We start from the raw sequence: 17,336 nt of genomic DNA on the forward strand, positions 1-17,336 counted from the left end.
TATTAATTCCATCAAAAGGTTCTGTCATTGAAATCGGATAGATAAAATGAAAGCCTCCTTCATTTACATTTCAATCAAATTTTAATTTGGAGACTTCAGAATTACATCATTTATAGGGTTTTGTTCTTGACCCCGTGACCTACTAACCTTTAAAATGAGATGTTGGAGGAAAGATCAGGTGCTACGTAAAATGGGTTGAATATTAGATAATGCTATAAGGTATTAAGTTCACCTTATGTACATTTTAATATTTTACATGTAAATTTTACATAAATAATACATACTTATTACTTAACGAGTTATATCTAGCAGGCACAAAACCTCACAGACTTTTCAACAAATTTTTTTGTTTCGTTGTTCTTATTGTATTTAGTAACCTTTTTGTTGTTATTTTTTTCTGTATTTTGTATGAATTTAACATACATACTCGTACCGTACCTATTAACACATATTCATCGTCACATCCCGTTAAATCCATGATAACATCAAAAGCTAACATAACGAGAAATTTGCAACGTTTATTAACACGGAAGTGAAATTCCCACTTACTCGCGAAACGGCAGCCATTGTGTTATATTTAGAAGGGGGGAGGGGGGAGATAAGCGCAGCGGGACGCAAATAGACGGTTAAATACCTTTAAATGGGTTATACAAATACACTTGTGTGTTAGACGGTATTCCTAAAATAACAAAATAAATGGCTTTTAAAGGATCGGTAACCTGCATGTGAGGTTTTGAACGCGTTACATTCAGTGGATTTAAATTCAATTAAGCTGAACGTATAAGTTATAAACGTTAAAAAAATTAGGGCCGATTTTTTGAAATTAAATGGGTAACACGTTCTTCATTTGGCTCTCGGACTTTAAAGTTTGCACCTTAAGTTTTGTGGCTAATGTTTTTTTAAATATAATGTTCATGATCAGGATACCAGAGCATTTAAATAAACTCCCTACTCAAAGAGTATTTATTAGGTACTAATTGCACTGATATTTAAGTGTGTTCATTGACTATGTTAGAGTTCGACCAAGATAAGTCTGCAACGATTTTGATAGCACACGCAGTGCATGTTATTTATAACGTCATACATAATTTCATAGCAGTTTGACGTAAAATATAAGTAAAATAATACTTGCAATGCGGGTGCTATCAAAATCGTTGCAGACTTATCTTGGTCTAACTCTAGATACGAAACACTAAATTCACTTTTGTTTTACTATCTTGACATTTCAGTGAGTCAGACAATGGCTATTTAAATAGCTATTTACGAGAATAATTAACAGCTTTAATAGAAGTTTATTTGTTCACGTTCGTTCAAGTTAATTAATTAGCCCCGTAGTTAATGTGATTAAAAATGGCGTTGGCGTATTCATATTTCAAGGTAGCCAACATTTATCTATGCAAACCATCGATTTTATGTACTTCGTTCACACTTTCATAGACATAGACAATCTAGTAGAAATCACGGCTCTTTTCTCAAAAAAATTGCAAAAGTATATTCCCACCCAGAAGAATACACGAAACTGCTCATAAATTTAGCTGATCGAGCGAAAGCAAAGGTCTCTATTTCAGCTTGGGCAAGAATTATTATGTACGTCCGGATCGTCTACAGATCGCATTTTTCAACCGATTCTCGTGAAATTCGTGCGCATATATTGTTTGTAGATTCAGTTTTTGGAATATTTCAAAATGGCGTAGTAGTCTACAGCTCACAGACATTTGTTTATGTAGGTTATTAAAAGTAAGTGGAAACAATTGGAAAATGCTTTTTTCTATCCCTTCGACCCACTTTTGAGTCCCATTTTGCAATATTTAGTATAACGATTGGAGTTCGTTCAGGCATTTGTGTGATGAAAGAACAAACATACTAACTTTTACATGAATATCTATATTAGTAGGATTTATCTACTCGTGTGCGAATAGACAGAATTTTTATTTATATGTTACCAAGTTGATAAATAAATAATAAATAAATAAATATTGGGGACATCTTACACAGATCAACCTAGCCCCAAACTAAGCAAAGCTTGTACTATGGGTGCTAGGCGACTATATACAAATACATACTTATATACATAGAAAACACCCATGACTCAGGAACAAATACTAGTGTTCATCACACAAATAAATGCCCTTACTGGGATTCGAACCCAGGAACATCCTCTTCGCAGGCAGGGTCACTACCCACTAGGCCAGACCGGTCGTCAATGATAAGACAAACTTTAGTCAAAACAGTAACCTGTGCTAGATTTAAATAAGATTACCTATAGCCTCGTTTCCTGCCAGGGGTCGGCGCACTGAACCCTAAATTATCGCGGGTCGGCCATTGTAATACATTTTATTTGTAAAAACATGTTAATTTGTTTTTTTTTAGTCTACTACGGCATTCTTTTATGTGGATAGGTTTGTGTCGCATATTCTATCTTTGTGTTAAAAGTAGTCAAAAAATTATATATACATACATGCAAACACATTATAAAACATTACTATCATTTCTTTGTCTATAGGTAGGGTTGCCATACGTCTCGTATATACGGGACTGTCACCGTATTTAAGTATCACGTCCCGTATTTTTACTGGTCCCGTTTTTGTCCCGTATTTTGTCGATCGGTCCCATAACACAAGCCTTCTTGAGCTTACCGTGGGGCTTAGTCAATTAATAGCGCTCTAGAACAGGGCTCTCCAAACCCCAGCTCCAAACAGCAGCAACCAGATACACCCCCCCCCCCCCCCCCCCCCCCCCGGGTGGGGTGAAAGTAGGATTAAAATGGTTTATCCATTCAAACAAAGAAACAATAGTCCAAAACAATTTTTGACATCGGTCGGATCACGCTTTTAGCTATACAAAATGCGAATCACCTCCCACCATTGAATCTGTACTACATTTTCTATTACCCACTTACTTTATAAAGGCATGAAGGCCACAGAATGTGACCTGGATACATTTTCTTTTGTTCGATGACGTATCGATTTATGCAGCGGCCGCTCGCACTATGCACTGGTACTATACTCTGTATCTTTAGGTATTTAAATAAAAGTAAACAAAATCTACCCTCACATGGCTCCTTAAACCAGTTGAGGGTAGATGAAAACATTACATGATCAAATAATGTAGGTTAAAGTCAGGTCGTTTAGTGAGTGATCCAGGCGGTTTTGTATTTGGTTGGTTAACCAATAAATGTTGTAACTACCCGTAAATGTACAAATTGTTTGTTTACTTTAATTTTTAAATACCTAAAGATACAGACTATAGTTCAGTACGGTTACCATCAGTTTGTCACTGACATAAACGCCGTCGAGAACGTAATCTACTTTCTATACATCCCGTTTGCACTAATATGCGAGTGCGAGCGAGATGTATAGAAAGTAAACTACGTTCTCGACGGCGTTTATGTCAGTGACAAACTGATGGTAACCGTACAGGTGTCTGGTTATAACTTACAGAGTTAACTATATTTTAGGGTTTCGTACCCAAAGGGTAAACACGGAATCCTATTACTAAGACTCCGCTGTCCGTCTGTCCATCTGTCTGTCTGTCACCAGGCATGGTATCTCATGAACCGTGATAGCTAAGCAGTTGAAGTTTTCACAGATGACGTATTTCTGTTGCCGCTATAACAACAAATACTAAAAACGGAATATAATAAATATTTAGGTGGGGCTCCCATACAACAAACGTAATTTTTTTGCCGTTTTTTGCGTAAATGGTACGGAACCCTTCGTGCGCGAGTCCGACTCGCACTTGGCCGGTTTATTTTATTCAATAGTTATTCAGGATGATTTCTGCTAATGACAGAGAAAGGTATATGTTAGCCTAGTAGTCGTTCCTGTCTTCTGCTTAGCAGCAAACTGTGTATCATGTATCCTTAGCAACAATGTATCGGGGTCGTCCAGAAATCATGTGATCATATTTGGCCTATTTTTGACCCCCCCGCTCCCCCTTGGTGATATTTGGTGATTTAAGCGCAAAAAAAAATTACACGTGATATCTTCTCTGACCCCCCGTCCCCCATCGTGATCATTCGTGATATTTTTCTTACCCCCCTCTAAACGATCACATGATTTCTGGACGACCCCATCATGTATCCCTTTACAATCAGGCTGTATGTTTGTTTGCTACCAACGAGGTATAAAAAAAGTTGCTCCATTTCTTTCTCAGTGTTTGCAGACCTCGGGGCCCCGTTATGCTGGTTTGCTCTCGCTCAAGCAACGGCCACTAACGACCTAGAAACCTAGTCGAGACCTATTGACCTATAAATGTGTTTGTCGAAACTTAACAGGCTTTGACTAGTCTTTCAAAGGATGAAGTAACATTATCCGTCGGTGGCTCATACCTAGAATAGGGGGGAGGAGGGGGGGGAGGGTTCTGAAATACATCGTAATGTATCGATAGGTTGGTACAATAGTTTTGGCTATGGCTGTGACTGGTATGAAATTACCTGGAATTTTTAAAAAGTCAAATTATTACTAAGGGCGATGTAGAGAAGTCTAGCATATCAAATTGCTGAGAAGACCATTATAGGTATTAGAATACGTACAGTCGCCATCAGATATATCAGAACGGCCAAGGCGCTCACAAATATCTGAACACGCCTCCGATATATCTGATGGCGACTGTACTTAGCTCAGATCCAGTCAGAAAGGAAAAGGTTCGTTCCTTCTGCTCTACCGACTTTCTATAAAGGAAGTATATGTACAAAAGAAAGAGTTATTAAAAGCGACGAAATAGCTTGTAGACGGTCTTACCTGATAGACGGTCTTCTCCACATTCACCTTATTTAGGCGTGGCTCACTCCGCGATTTCGTCGCGTCGCTACAAGTAGGTACATGCGGTCCCCACCAATTTTGGTGTCTAGCAGTAGTAGTTGCCGCGCACCGCTACGGAACGGACGCCAGCTCGCGCTTGCGCCACCTGGCGGTCATATCTGTCGTAACAGACGCGTTTTGGTAGAGTGAACCTTCTGTACCTAGTACTATTATTTATTCTGTGTCTAAAGCTAAACATTTTATTTCCAGATGCACAGTAGCGAGACGCCGCCGGCGCCGCCGGCCACCGGGCCCAACCTGCTGCTGGAGCTGGGACGCCTCATCATCCGCGCCCGCAGCCCCACCCCCACCCCCCGCGCTCCGCACGACCGCCTGCTGCATGCCAAGCTGCTGGCGGCCAGCCCTTCCACCAGCCAGCAGGTATGTTGTCTTTGAATATCCTGGAGATGCTGCGCCTCATCATCCGCGCCCGCAGCCCCACCCCACCCTTCGCGCGCCCAAAACTTCGCGCGTCTAATTTGTCTCTAAGTCATCAGTAAGGTTCTTGTCTTTTGAACCAGGAGTGTCAGCTCCTGACACTGACGCTGATACTCCTGGTACGTAGTCCGGGGTCTGTACTCTTGCCTCGTGATCTAATTCTTAACTCTGTTCCATCCCTGCTTCATGTACCTACTGATATTCATGAAAGTATGCAAGTTAATATTTGAATTTAACTCGTTCACTTAGTTCACTTACTTAGCTAAGGTTCTCGAGTGGCGGCCACGTACCGAAAGGCGCAGCGTGGGTAGACCCCCCATAAGGTGGACTGATGACCTGTTAAAGGTCGTGGGAGTCCGCTGGATGCGGGTGGCGCAAGACCGGCCATTGTGGCACTCTTTGGGGGAGGCCTATGTCCAGCAGTGGACTTCCTCTGGCTGATACGATGATGATGATCACTTACTTAGCTATTGCTTCCTTCATATCCCCCTAGAAAACCGTATCCTGTGAGAGGAATCAAAGCTATTTATTGGAGTACAACTTAAAATATAAATTGTCCTAATTGTTTCCAGGTGGTGACCCAGCCGAAACCCGAAAAGGACGAGCCAAAGCCCGGCGTCGAGGCGTCTCTCAACGACCACGTGCACGCTCTGTGGAACGACCAGATACCGATCTGCATCGAGGTTGGTACCGCACGACACTCCTAGTAGACTGACATCGGACCAGGGGCCCGTTTCTCAAAAGCTTGTAATTTTGTAATACAAGCGGAGGTCACTTCTCTAAGAAAAAGTTGAAAAGAACTCGAGTTTAATCTTAATTATAAGAGTCTGAAAAACGCAGTCGAGTCTTGAAGCAGAGGACTCAAAGGACTCGAGTCCTACCAACACTACTGTGCCTATTATCGGCTTGAAGCTGTCGCAGATTATTCTTAACCACGTAATCTAATTTCCACCGATATTCTGTTCCATCAGAATTGTAGTCAAGCCAAGCCTGTCATTATCTTACGTAGTGAAAGTGAACTACATATATATAGCTTTTTATACCCCCACAATAACATGCCGGATACTTTTTTATACAGCGCGTGCTTGTACAAACAGCAACACTTAACTGTCCATCGATGGACCTTATGCCTTTTTAACCGACTTCAATTTCATAGAAGGAGCAGGTTCTGTATTCGGTTGTGGCTATGATTTTTTTATGTATGTTCACCGATTACTCCGAGACCCGTGGGCCGATTTGAGTAATTCCTTTTTTGTTCGAAAGAAGGTACTTCCAAGGTGGTCCCACATTAATCTGGTGCTGTTCTGGTGATGGGATCCATGAGGAATTGAGGGAACTCCTCAATTTTTAAAAGCACATGTATGGTGATTTGGGTGTTTTCTTAAGCAACTCAAGCATTTTCTCTCGAAAACCACCAATTTGATGAAGTGCACCTGATGATGATGATAGTTTTGATGATAATCATGACGATTTCTTAAAATGTAGGACGTTCAGCGATTACTCCGAGACCCGTGGTCCGATTTGAGCAATTCTTTTTTTTGTTTGAAGCGAAGTGCCTCCAAGGGCGTCCCACATTAATCTGGTGCTATTCTGATGATGGGATCCATAAAGAATTGAGGGAACTCCTCAATTTTTAAAGGTACATGGATGGTGATTTGGGTATTGTCTTAAGCAAATCAAGCATTTGCTTTAAATATAAAGTTTACTCCAAGCCAATAAGGTCCCAAGAGGAACTACGGCGGCGCATGTTCGAGGCAGCACGAAACATATCCGAAATTAATTTAAGAAAATTAACTTGAAGTTTTACAAGACGGTGCCAAGCGTGCATACGAGCCGGAAAAAGGAAATCGAGCACCTATTGTAAAATAAAATTACTTTAATAAATTGATTAAACTTCAGCCTGCAGTATTCGGCAAATACTGAGTAGGCGTTTTTTTATTTCTGTATCCAGAATTAGATATCTCAACATAAATCTTTATTTTTACTAAGTAGCAACGGATTGCAGGTTTCCTAGTTTTAACTTATTTTTTATGAGGCTTTCGAAAGATGATAATAATTCCTATTTTATTGCAGGAAGGTACATGTGTTATACCATTTTTGAATCTGCATAACATGCTCAATATTTTGACGTCATTTGCTCATTACTTTTCTAGTAATTTTTTTTCACGACAGGTGGTCAAAGTCGAATTTAATGTTTCGCTGTGAATTTAATTCAAGATTAAACCAGTACTTTTTTGCATTTTACATTGTTTATCGATAAAATACCTATTCTGTTATCTTTATTAACTTTCATGATGCCGTAGACATAAAAAAAACTAACTTCGAGACCTTTCCGAGTGCACACTAGCACTAACAATGTTAATAACGGTCAAAATTCATGAAAAACCTTAATTTGGCAATAACTCGAAAACCGTGCCACTTTTACTGGGGTCATGTTAAGTTGGTTTAGTTCCTCTTGTCCTGGTCTACCTCCAGTGTCACTGTGACGTGTCACTTATGGGACAGCCTGTATAGCCACATTCTTATCGAATCCCCCTAAAATCATGGTATGCTTCAAATTTGGCTTGGCACCGACTTCAAACATATCAGTTGGTAACGCATATACTTAAAAACGGATATTATTTTATTTTATCCTTTTTGAAGTCGGTTATCTTTTTTTTGTAAAAGTTTTTTAGTAATACGTATGGTTCACGAACTGTCAGTTAACAGTGTGGGCGGTGGTATGCCATCTAGTTTTACCTACTGACAATTTACCCAATTAACACGCATTAAATTGGCTGGTAAATAGATGAACATTATTGCACGCAAGATTTTCATACGATTGTAAGGAAATGAAAGTACTTATAGTGTATAGAAATGCTACAAATATACGATTTATTGCTTATGAATAAACATATTACATGCGACTTGCAATCCGGAGGTCGTGGGTTCAAACCCCGGCTCGTAACAATGATTTTTTCAGAACTTATTTACGAAATATCATTTGATATTTGGACGTAGTTTAATAGGGTAAAAGATCCGATCCACAAAAATCTGTTAGTAAAATTTGAACTTTCTGTCAAACGGAAAAGTCATTCATTTAAATGGTAAATTTTAGAGGATGGATCCTTTTCGCTAAACTGCGTCCATTTACCAGTCGCTTTTCGGTGAAGGAAAACATCGTGAGGAAACCGGACTAATCCTAATAAGGCCTAGTTTACCCTCTGGGTTAGAAGGTCAGATTGTAGTCGCTTTCGTAAAAACTAGTGCCTACGTTAATTCCTGGGATTAGTTGTAGCGGACCCCGGGCTCCCATGACCCGTGGCAAAATGCACAACGCGAGGAAGATGATGGACCTGGGGCCGATTGCATAACAAACTACAACTAATATTACAAGCGGAATAAATTTAATAAGTGAAGTTAGAAAAGGAGTTCCGCTTGTAATATTAGTTGTAGTTTGTTATGCAATCGGCCCCTGGTATTGTACAAACTCCACACCTTAGTTATTTCGATTTCGAATTTTGAGAAAATTTTCAAAATAGCTCGAGCGAGATCTTAAAGCTTACAGCCTAATTTATTTTGTACTGTTTTTCCAGGTGCTTCTGGCCCCAGACTGCCCCGACTGCTACCAGGCGATCAGCCGCGTAGAAGAGGACTCCTCGTTCGACAAACAGCACAACCAACAGCGCGCGTTACTCCTCGAGCGATGGAGCATGCGTGCGCTCGTCACCAAGTACGCTAAATCTTTATTTTTCATACTTACTAACCTAATCTAGGATGCCGTCAGCCACCGGTGGTCAGGGCCGCAGAAGGAACCGCCTTTTGCATCTGACCCAACCAGCTATCGAGAGTATCTTTAGATATTGGTCGAGGCTCTTCGGTATGACACTCAATGATCGCCGAACCAACATCCCCCGTGGCGGTTATATGTATATTTATTTTTCAATAGCCTAAACACACTGCTTGGATAGACCGCTACCAGGCGATTAGCCGCGTCGGGGAGGACACCTCATTCGACAAACAGCACAACCAACACCGCGCGTTACTAAGTATGTTATATCCAGAGATCGGACAAATTTGCGACATTGCTCGCAATAATGTAGACATGACTCCAAAATTGATTAAATAATTAATCATTTAATTAATTTCTTACCTGAGGTTTAATTTTGATTCCTAATCAATAAATAACACAAAGATTTCTTATAATGTAAATTTATTAAAGAAAATAATCAATGAATCAGCATGTTTTTAAAATTTTCTGTAGGTAGGTACTCATTTTTTATATCAAAAATATATTTAAATTATTTAAGTGCTATTTATTGACTAGGGAACAAAATTAAATCTCAGGTAAAAAAAAAAATTAAATGATTAATTATTTAATCAAATTTGGAGCCATGTCCACATTATTGCGAGCAATGACGCCAATCTGTCCGATCTCTGGTTATATCTTTATTGCCATATTTTCAAACACATTATACAAAACCTTAGCTAGTGTGCCACCAGCAGCAGCGAGCAAGGCTCAAGCTGCTAGTGGCCAGGGCCGCAGAGAGAGGGACTGCCGGACTACAGCCTTCTGTATTTGACTCGTGATTCAGCTACCTGAAAGTCTCACACGGTGTCAGTCGAGACTCCTGTACGCAATGTCGTCATTGCGGGACTGGCTTCGGCTTCGGCTAAGGCGAAAACCATAGGTGGGATCGAAAGGTCCGATCGCTGTGTCTTGCTGCAACCAACTTTATTTTCATTATTATTCAAGACGGGCCACTTGTTGGCTGCTGCCTTTATAACACAGCCTGGAGCAATCTCCGAGCAGTCATCGAGAATGGTAATCTCGTTTTTCCGTCGTTTTTGTGGTCGGTCAAAAATTACCCCATGTATTATTCCAAACTCTACACCCCTTGTGTGCCAAATTTAGTTCAAAACCGTTAAGTTTTTTCTTCACGACTAAGGGTGGTATTCCACCTGTCCAATGTCATTGCGTCTCAATCTCTCATTGAACAAAATGTGAGACGCAATACACATTGGACAAAGTAATTGGATAGGTGGAATACCACCCTAAGCAACACACATCGATACATTTAATTTAAATCTAAGCGTGTATGGTCCACGTATTAATGTAAATTTTCCATAATCTGCAGGTCCCACGAAAGCCCGGCGTTTATAACATCTCAGTGGCTCCTCAATGCGGTCCGCTCGCAGCTCCACTTCTCCCAGCTGTCCGCCTGGCTGGCGAGGCTCAAGGGCAACGGCAAGCCGGAGGAACCAGGGGAACGCAGGTCAGTTCATAACACAAACTCATACCACAGGGCGGACACGCCATACATCAAAAATAATTTGCGTTTATATGTGTGCGTGGCACGTCTGTACACGCGTCATTGTGTATGTGTGGGTAAGTCGCTTTACTGAGAGGACGCCAGAAGTCCGCCAGATTCATGTCGCGGCCGGTCGCGGGGCGAGGTCATGCGAGTCGGGGCGGGGCGGTGCGTGGCCGTTCTGTATGATAATACTATTACTTATTCTGTGCTCATACTCTTGACATTTAGAAGCAGGTCTCAAAATACGATATTACTGCAATGTTCTGCCGCCAGAGTGCAGCACTACCGCCTCTAGTAAACTCATAGAGTAACTTATACATACTGTGCCTTAAACTGTTTTTTGACAAGTTTTCACAGACAATAAAATATGACATTGATGCATCAAGGCGGTTTGTTAACAAGGACCTTGGGAAACGCGAAAATCGAAATTAAGTTATCTGCCTCTTTATCGCTCGAATATGCAAGAGTGATAGAGAGGTTGGATAACGAAATTTCGAATTTCTTGTTTCGCGGTGGACCCCCAGATTGTGACTGGTAGTGGCGCCACCTACGCTGAGTTTCGCGTAATATTCCCTATTGCTGAGCGTTACATAGTCCAAATGTCACAAGGTTAAGCATGTTCCATCCTATACTGCATCGGCAATTACCATCAGATAAGATTGTGGCAAATACTTACCTTTTTCCAATAAATAATATTCGAAAACCCAATTAGACCACAGGGACTTGTCACTATGTATCACTTCAAAGCTTAGAATCATATTTATGTTTAGCAATCTTTTATGCAGAGAGCCTGTGCTGCTGATATATAAATAATGATCGAATTATTAAATCAAAATATCAAGAGATTCAAGGTTTTTTTTGTATGTTCCTGATTTCTCAAAAGGCGTTTACCACTTCACGAGTTCATATGGGTGTTATTCCACCTGTCTAATTTCTTGGTCCAATGTCATTGCGTCTCACTCTCTCATTAAGCAAAATGTGGGACAAAATACACATTGGACAAAGATATTGGACAGATTAAATACCACCCTAAGAAACAAACAAATGCTTTTTGAGCTAGAGCTGGAAAAACCTTTCTCTTCTTCTCTTCTTCTTCCTCAGCGAGTATGCGCCCACTGTTGGGCTTACGCCTCTCCAAATCTCCTCCAAGCAGCCCGATTTGCTGCTTCTCTCATCCAGAGTGGGCCTGCAATCTTTTTAATATCATCCTCCCATCTTGTTGGAGGTCTGTGATCTGGTCTTTTTGAACGAGGCCTCCACGCTCCACAGAAAAACCTTTAATCGACTTTAATGTAAATGTAATGTTTGCTTTTCCAGGCGAAAATTGAGCCGCGAGAAGTGCAACTACAAAAAACTGGAATCGAACTGCGACGAGGACGTCGACGAGCCACGCAAACTGAACATCGTCTACTCCATCAAGATACCCGGCGAGAGCTACAAGATGGCCGACTTCAGCAAACCCCCGACCAACCACACCTTCCCCATCACCGACATTGGCAACAACGTCTTTCTCAAGGTCACCCTTCAAAGCCTCCCAAGGATAGACGAGGTACCAACAGTCAAGTGCACCTGCCCTCCGAAAAGACGCGCCAGCAAAGAGGTACCGGTTAACTTACATGATGAGTTGGTCGGGAAGCTCAATGATCTCACTCTGGGACCTCGAGGGTCCAAGTTCTCACCAGATTTAGATGTAATTAACTCTAACACGGGCCCATCGACTCGACGCCTGTCTATCATATCCACACCCGCCTCTACAGAATACTTATACTCTGTTACGCCTGAACAGAAAGTGGTTGATGACAGGATGCATACGCCTTGCAGCGAGAACGGAAAACACAAGTGCGAATGCGACGAGTCAGACGGCAATCATAGATCTTCCACTAGTTTAAGTCAGGAGCCGAAGAAGTTAGACGAGAGGCGGTTGAAAGAGATAGCCAAATATAAGAGGCGGTTGCGGAAAGAGAGCAAGCTCAAGAAACTCTGTGACAGCACGTCTTCAGAAGGCGATGGCTTACAAAAGTCGAAGGAGACTCATACTTCCATTCCGATCTTACAAGCGGCGAGATTTGACAGGTTCCGAGCGATCGGGTGCTATAGAAATCAGACGTATTTGACGCTGCCCGCTAGCAGGATGGAAACTAAATCTCCTTTCGTTGAAACTGATAGCATAACACCAGCAGAGTTTAAAAAGACCAACACAGTGGCCACACAAACTGACGAAGTCACGTGTGCGTGTGGCGGGCCCTTAGTGGACCGATGTGAGGGTTGTATAGATCGAGGAATGGTCCGATCCGAAGCCAACTATAATCTGGCTTCGATAGACCAATCCGAAGTTTTGCTCGATGCTATAAATCGATGCAAAGACGTGACCGGAGCTCGACGGAAATGTGAAGATGATATTAAAGCGCTAAAAAAGCATAAATGTGATAATTATAATATAAAGTGTGATATAAGTAGTATAGGTATTAGTCATAACGGAGAAGAACAGGTCATAAAGAGACCTAAATTGAGAAGGATATTCCCAATAGTTGACAAAATTGAGAAAATAGTGTCGGATAGAGCACACCAGGACAACACGGATATTGAGGAGTTAAACTTGTTAGACGATGACACAGTATTCTCGAAGCCGAAGGAATCGAAGCGACAGAAAACGTTCTCAATAAACGACGATGATTATGTATTTTACGAGAAATGTGATTACGGGACTTTTGATAGGTGCGAGATAGATTCCCCTAGTTCCCCTGAGCAAAATGGCTTCGTGTATCCGGAGAAAATGGGGCCGGATAACCAGGTCCCTTCGCCTACGGAGATGGACCGGTTTAGATGGCGTTTTGACTCGGCAGCCTCCATGGTGTTTCATACCAAAACTGGGTTGCCACTGACTTCTAGTCCAGCGCCTTTAAGAAGAGGAAATAATTGCTTTGACTTTGATGACTCTATTAATGGAATCTCTGGAATTAAAAGGTAATATTTATTCATTTGATGTTTCATACAGTGAAGTAGGCTTGGAGTTTTATTTAATTTATGTACATATACTTAATTATTTTGCGTAACTTTAATTTCACGAATTTGAGCTATTCATGATATAATATATTGATTGGTGACAGTGATATATAGTAGATATCCTGTTGTATATCACTATTGCGAAGTTTAAATATATAAGTCTATATTACGTTTAATAAAATACATAGGAAGTATCTGGGCACAGTTGGGCACAGGTGGGAATGTTTTTTTCTGATTCGAAATCGCCGAGTATAGATGGGTATACTAATTCCCATTTATGCTCATCGGGGATAGATAGAAATATGTAGTTTCTTACTTCACTGGGGTCTTCGGGGACAGATAGGAATATATGGCTTCTAACTGTGCTTAGAATTGTCCCCGGCGGGTACAAAGAGCAAGGCTCGTTCCTATCTGTTCCGCTCTTACGTGACCAAGGCGGGGACAGATTGGAATATATTTACAATTGCTGTATAACTTATATAAGATTAATATAGGCGACACGAAGGGTTTGAATTCGAATATTTCCATGGCCCAATGTAGAAGCGATATAGATTAGATTTCGATATTCACGGTAGTCATGTAACTATTTTCTTATACATTTTCTTATACATTATTCCACTCCACAGCGCGCTGTTCCACCCGATCTCCCCCGTGTCCCCCTCCCCCGCGTCCCCCTTGGCGCCCCCCTCCCCCTCCCCCTCCCCCTCCCCCGCCGCCGCGCGCGCGCGCAGCCCGCCGCCCCCGCAGGAGCCCACTACACCTAAGCTGAGGATTGGACCCAGCGCTGGCCTTCTTGGTATGTTCTATCTTCCTGATATAGATATTTACATAGAAGAAGTCGGAAACGACGGCGATAATATAGGCAGACGGTCGATCGTAACGTACGTTTCCACCCCGTTTAAACAAATCAATCTTTCAGTATATTCCTTTCTTAAAAATATATAAATATGCTCAATGTAAAATTAAAACATTTTTGCTGTAATAACATATAATTATAACAAGAAACTATATCACACGATTACATTTACAGGTAGCTTCGAAGAATCTGCCCTAAAAGGGCGCCTGGAGCCGGTCGCGACGGTCCACGGGTTCACGGCCGAAATAGGGGCCTCCGGGGCGTTCTGCCCGCCCCACAAGCGCCTGCCAGTCACTGTGTTCTTCTACGCCCCGGGCGGCACCAACGCACCTTATATGGTAAGTTTTCTATGCCCCGGGCGCTATCAAAAGCTCCTTAGATGTTAAGTTGCCGTTCTGGCCACCGCATAAGCGACTGGCATCACTCACTGTTTTCTAGTCCACCCCCGGGCAGCACAAACTCACCTTATATGATAAGTTTTCAACGCCCCGGGCGCTACCAAGGCTCCTTAGAAGTTTAACGCGTTCACTGCCAGGGGGCGTGGCCTAGGAGCAAACTTGTATGACGGTGGCCGCACATGTGCGTCGGGGGCAGTACATTTTGCCTCGGCTGCCAGCCAGTGTTTACCCCGGGTGGCACCAACGCACCTATATCGTAAGTTATCTGTAGATGGTCAAGCAAATCTTGTCAGTAGAAAAAGGCGCGAAATTCAAATTTTCTATGAGACGATATCCCTTCGCGCATACATTTTTCAAATTTGCCGCCTTTTTCTACTGACAAGTTCTGCTTATTAGATTTCTATGATGGATGGAGATTTTAGGGCGTTCTGCCCACTCCACATTATACTAATTACCTTGACATAGGTATATCTTTTTTAAAGCAAAATTAAGAGCGTATTATCAGCTGCGTCGAGGACCCACATGAAAGGCGGGCACAAATGGGAATGTGATTCCATCCCATCTATCCCCGCGGGCACAGATGGAAATGCAACTATTCCCACCTGTCCATTTTTTCCAGCCTACGTAACCGAGGCTGGTACAAAGTTTAGGCACATCTAAAGCCGCCTTAAGCGCCATTCCTAAGATTAACTAACATTTGAACTATTTTAACCTTACCATTTCCAGGGCCACATAAACCTCGGACCATCCGGCTACCGCGTCCCCCGCTCGGGCACCATCCAGGTGTCCCTGTTCAACCCGCACGGCACGCTGGTGAAGATGTTCGTGGTGCTGTACGAGCTGACGGGCATGCCGCCTCTCGCTCGCACGTTCCTGCGCCAGCGCACGCTCTACATGCCGGCGCGAGCGCCCGCGCCCAAGCCCTCCACCAGGCACAAGTGGCTGCGCTACCTCATACATCTCAGGTAAGGTTTACTCGGGTAATTCCGAATGTCGAAAACTGTCGGATAATTCCGAAAGAGACTTTTATTATGATGGAATTAAGGGTGATTTTCATCTGAATTTCAGAATTATCCGACATTCGGTAATACCCGAATACACCTTACCTCATACACCTCAGGTACCACATACACCTCAGGTACCTCATACACCTCAGGTACCTCATACACCTCAGGTACCACATACACCTCAGGTACCTCATACATCTCAGGTACGCGTATAGGGGCTACACGCGTCCGTTGGGTACAGAAGCCGCACTAGTACACAGATTTCGTGTGCCACCGAGCCACTGACGTGTTTTAAGAGCCCATCAACGTGCACACTAACGCCACTGCTAAATAAGCGTGATTATTTAAATTTAACGATAGATATTTAAAAAAGGGGGCCGCTACGTACTGTGTAATTAAGTACCTTTTGAATACATCAAACTAGTTTTTATGTTGCTGGATTCTTTCGTTAAATTTAAGTAATTATGATTATTTAGCAGTGGCTCTAGTGTGCACGTTGATGGGCTCTTAAAACAGAATAAGCAAAGTCAGGAAAAATGCGCAGCCATCTTGAATTTTTGATATCTTAGCCCGATCGTGTTGAAATCCAATCTCATTGACCAGAAAAGGCTCGCAGTCTGTTCATTGTATAGAACACTACGTTATGGCGTAGGATTTTAATTTTCCAAACGAATCTGGGAATCCGCCGCATCTTCAGATTTCAATATTATCAACAACAACAACTGTCTGCGACTACTGGTACAATTTATTTACAAATCCTGTAGTATACGTTATTAATTTAAGTTATTTTTTTACAGATTCATGACCTCAAAATCCGGAAAACTCTACCTCCACACAGACATACGTATAATAGTCTCCAGAAAAGCTGACTTAGACACAGCCACTGCCCACTCTGCCATCTTCCGGACTATACCGAACAACGACAAACCGACCAATGAGGAGCCAGAGATTTCTACCAATGTCAAACGAGAGATTTCCACCAATGAGAGCCCGATCTCAATCGATAGAGCGCCGAATAGAGTATTCGGGGGCTGCAGCGAGTTTGACTCGGAACTTAGAAACGATATAAGAGAGTTAGGTCAAGAAAATCAAGACGGCGTCTCGTATGAGCTACGGAGCTTCACTTATGCCCCTGAGAACCCTAGGTTCTCGCCCCGATAGTATTGGGGCAGGATATTTTATCTGTTATTTAGTGCCTGTGGTAAATATTGATCCGAATGTGTTAATATGTATGGAGTAATGAGAAAATATATTTTTTGGTTTTTATAACCGGTTTTGTTTCATTTTGTTTCACTGCAACATGTAATATACAATGACAGAGAGATTCTGAAATGTTCATTCTGCATACCGATAGCATGTTCAACAGTCAGTTTAAATACTACTGATACCAAGGCTCGGAACCGGTTTTTTCTTCATACAAAAAATACCGGTATTATTACGTTCTTTTTCGGTTTTTGGTCTATTATTTCATTTTTAATGGGACGATCTAATAATACGAAGTTGTTACCTAAATACACGATTCAGTCCTACGTAAAGAG

General features: G+C 42.0%; 1 protein-coding gene across 1 annotated transcript; it reads left to right on the top strand.

Moving 5' to 3' along the window:
• The first annotated feature begins 5,012 nt into the window (after window positions 1-5,012).
• LOC134802718 (atos homolog protein A) lies at window positions 5,013-17,067 on the top strand. Its single transcript, XM_063775363.1, has 9 exons — window positions 5,013-5,183; window positions 5,813-5,923; window positions 8,816-8,952; window positions 10,358-10,495; window positions 11,852-13,498; window positions 14,164-14,333; window positions 14,568-14,731; window positions 15,518-15,756; window positions 16,596-17,067. The coding sequence occupies exons 1-9, from the start codon at window positions 5,013-5,015 to the stop codon at window positions 16,957-16,959; spliced, it is 3,141 nt and encodes a 1,046-aa protein (XP_063631433.1). The 3' UTR covers window positions 16,960-17,067.
• Window positions 17,068-17,336: the final 269 nt, after the last annotated feature.

The sequence above is a fragment of the Cydia splendana genome, chromosome 25, assembly GCF_910591565.1.
Source record: "Cydia splendana chromosome 25, ilCydSple1.2, whole genome shotgun sequence".
Classification (NCBI taxonomy): Eukaryota; Metazoa; Arthropoda; class Insecta; order Lepidoptera; family Tortricidae; genus Cydia; species Cydia splendana.

What these genes read in the sequence shown, in the direction of transcription:
- LOC134802718 (XM_063775363.1), top strand. Translation starts at nt 5,013, where the DNA reads ATGCACAGTAGCGAGACGCCGCCGGCGCCGCCGGCCACCGGGCCCAAC. An exon ending in GCCCTTCCACCAGCCAGCAG is followed by an intron (nt 5,184 to 5,812) that starts GTATGTTGTCTT and finishes AATTGTTTCCAG; the next exon opens with GTGGTGACCCAGCCGAAACC. An exon ending in ACCCAGCGCTGGCCTTCTTG is followed by an intron (nt 14,334 to 14,567) that starts GTATGTTCTATC and finishes TTACATTTACAG; the next exon opens with GTAGCTTCGAAGAATCTGCC.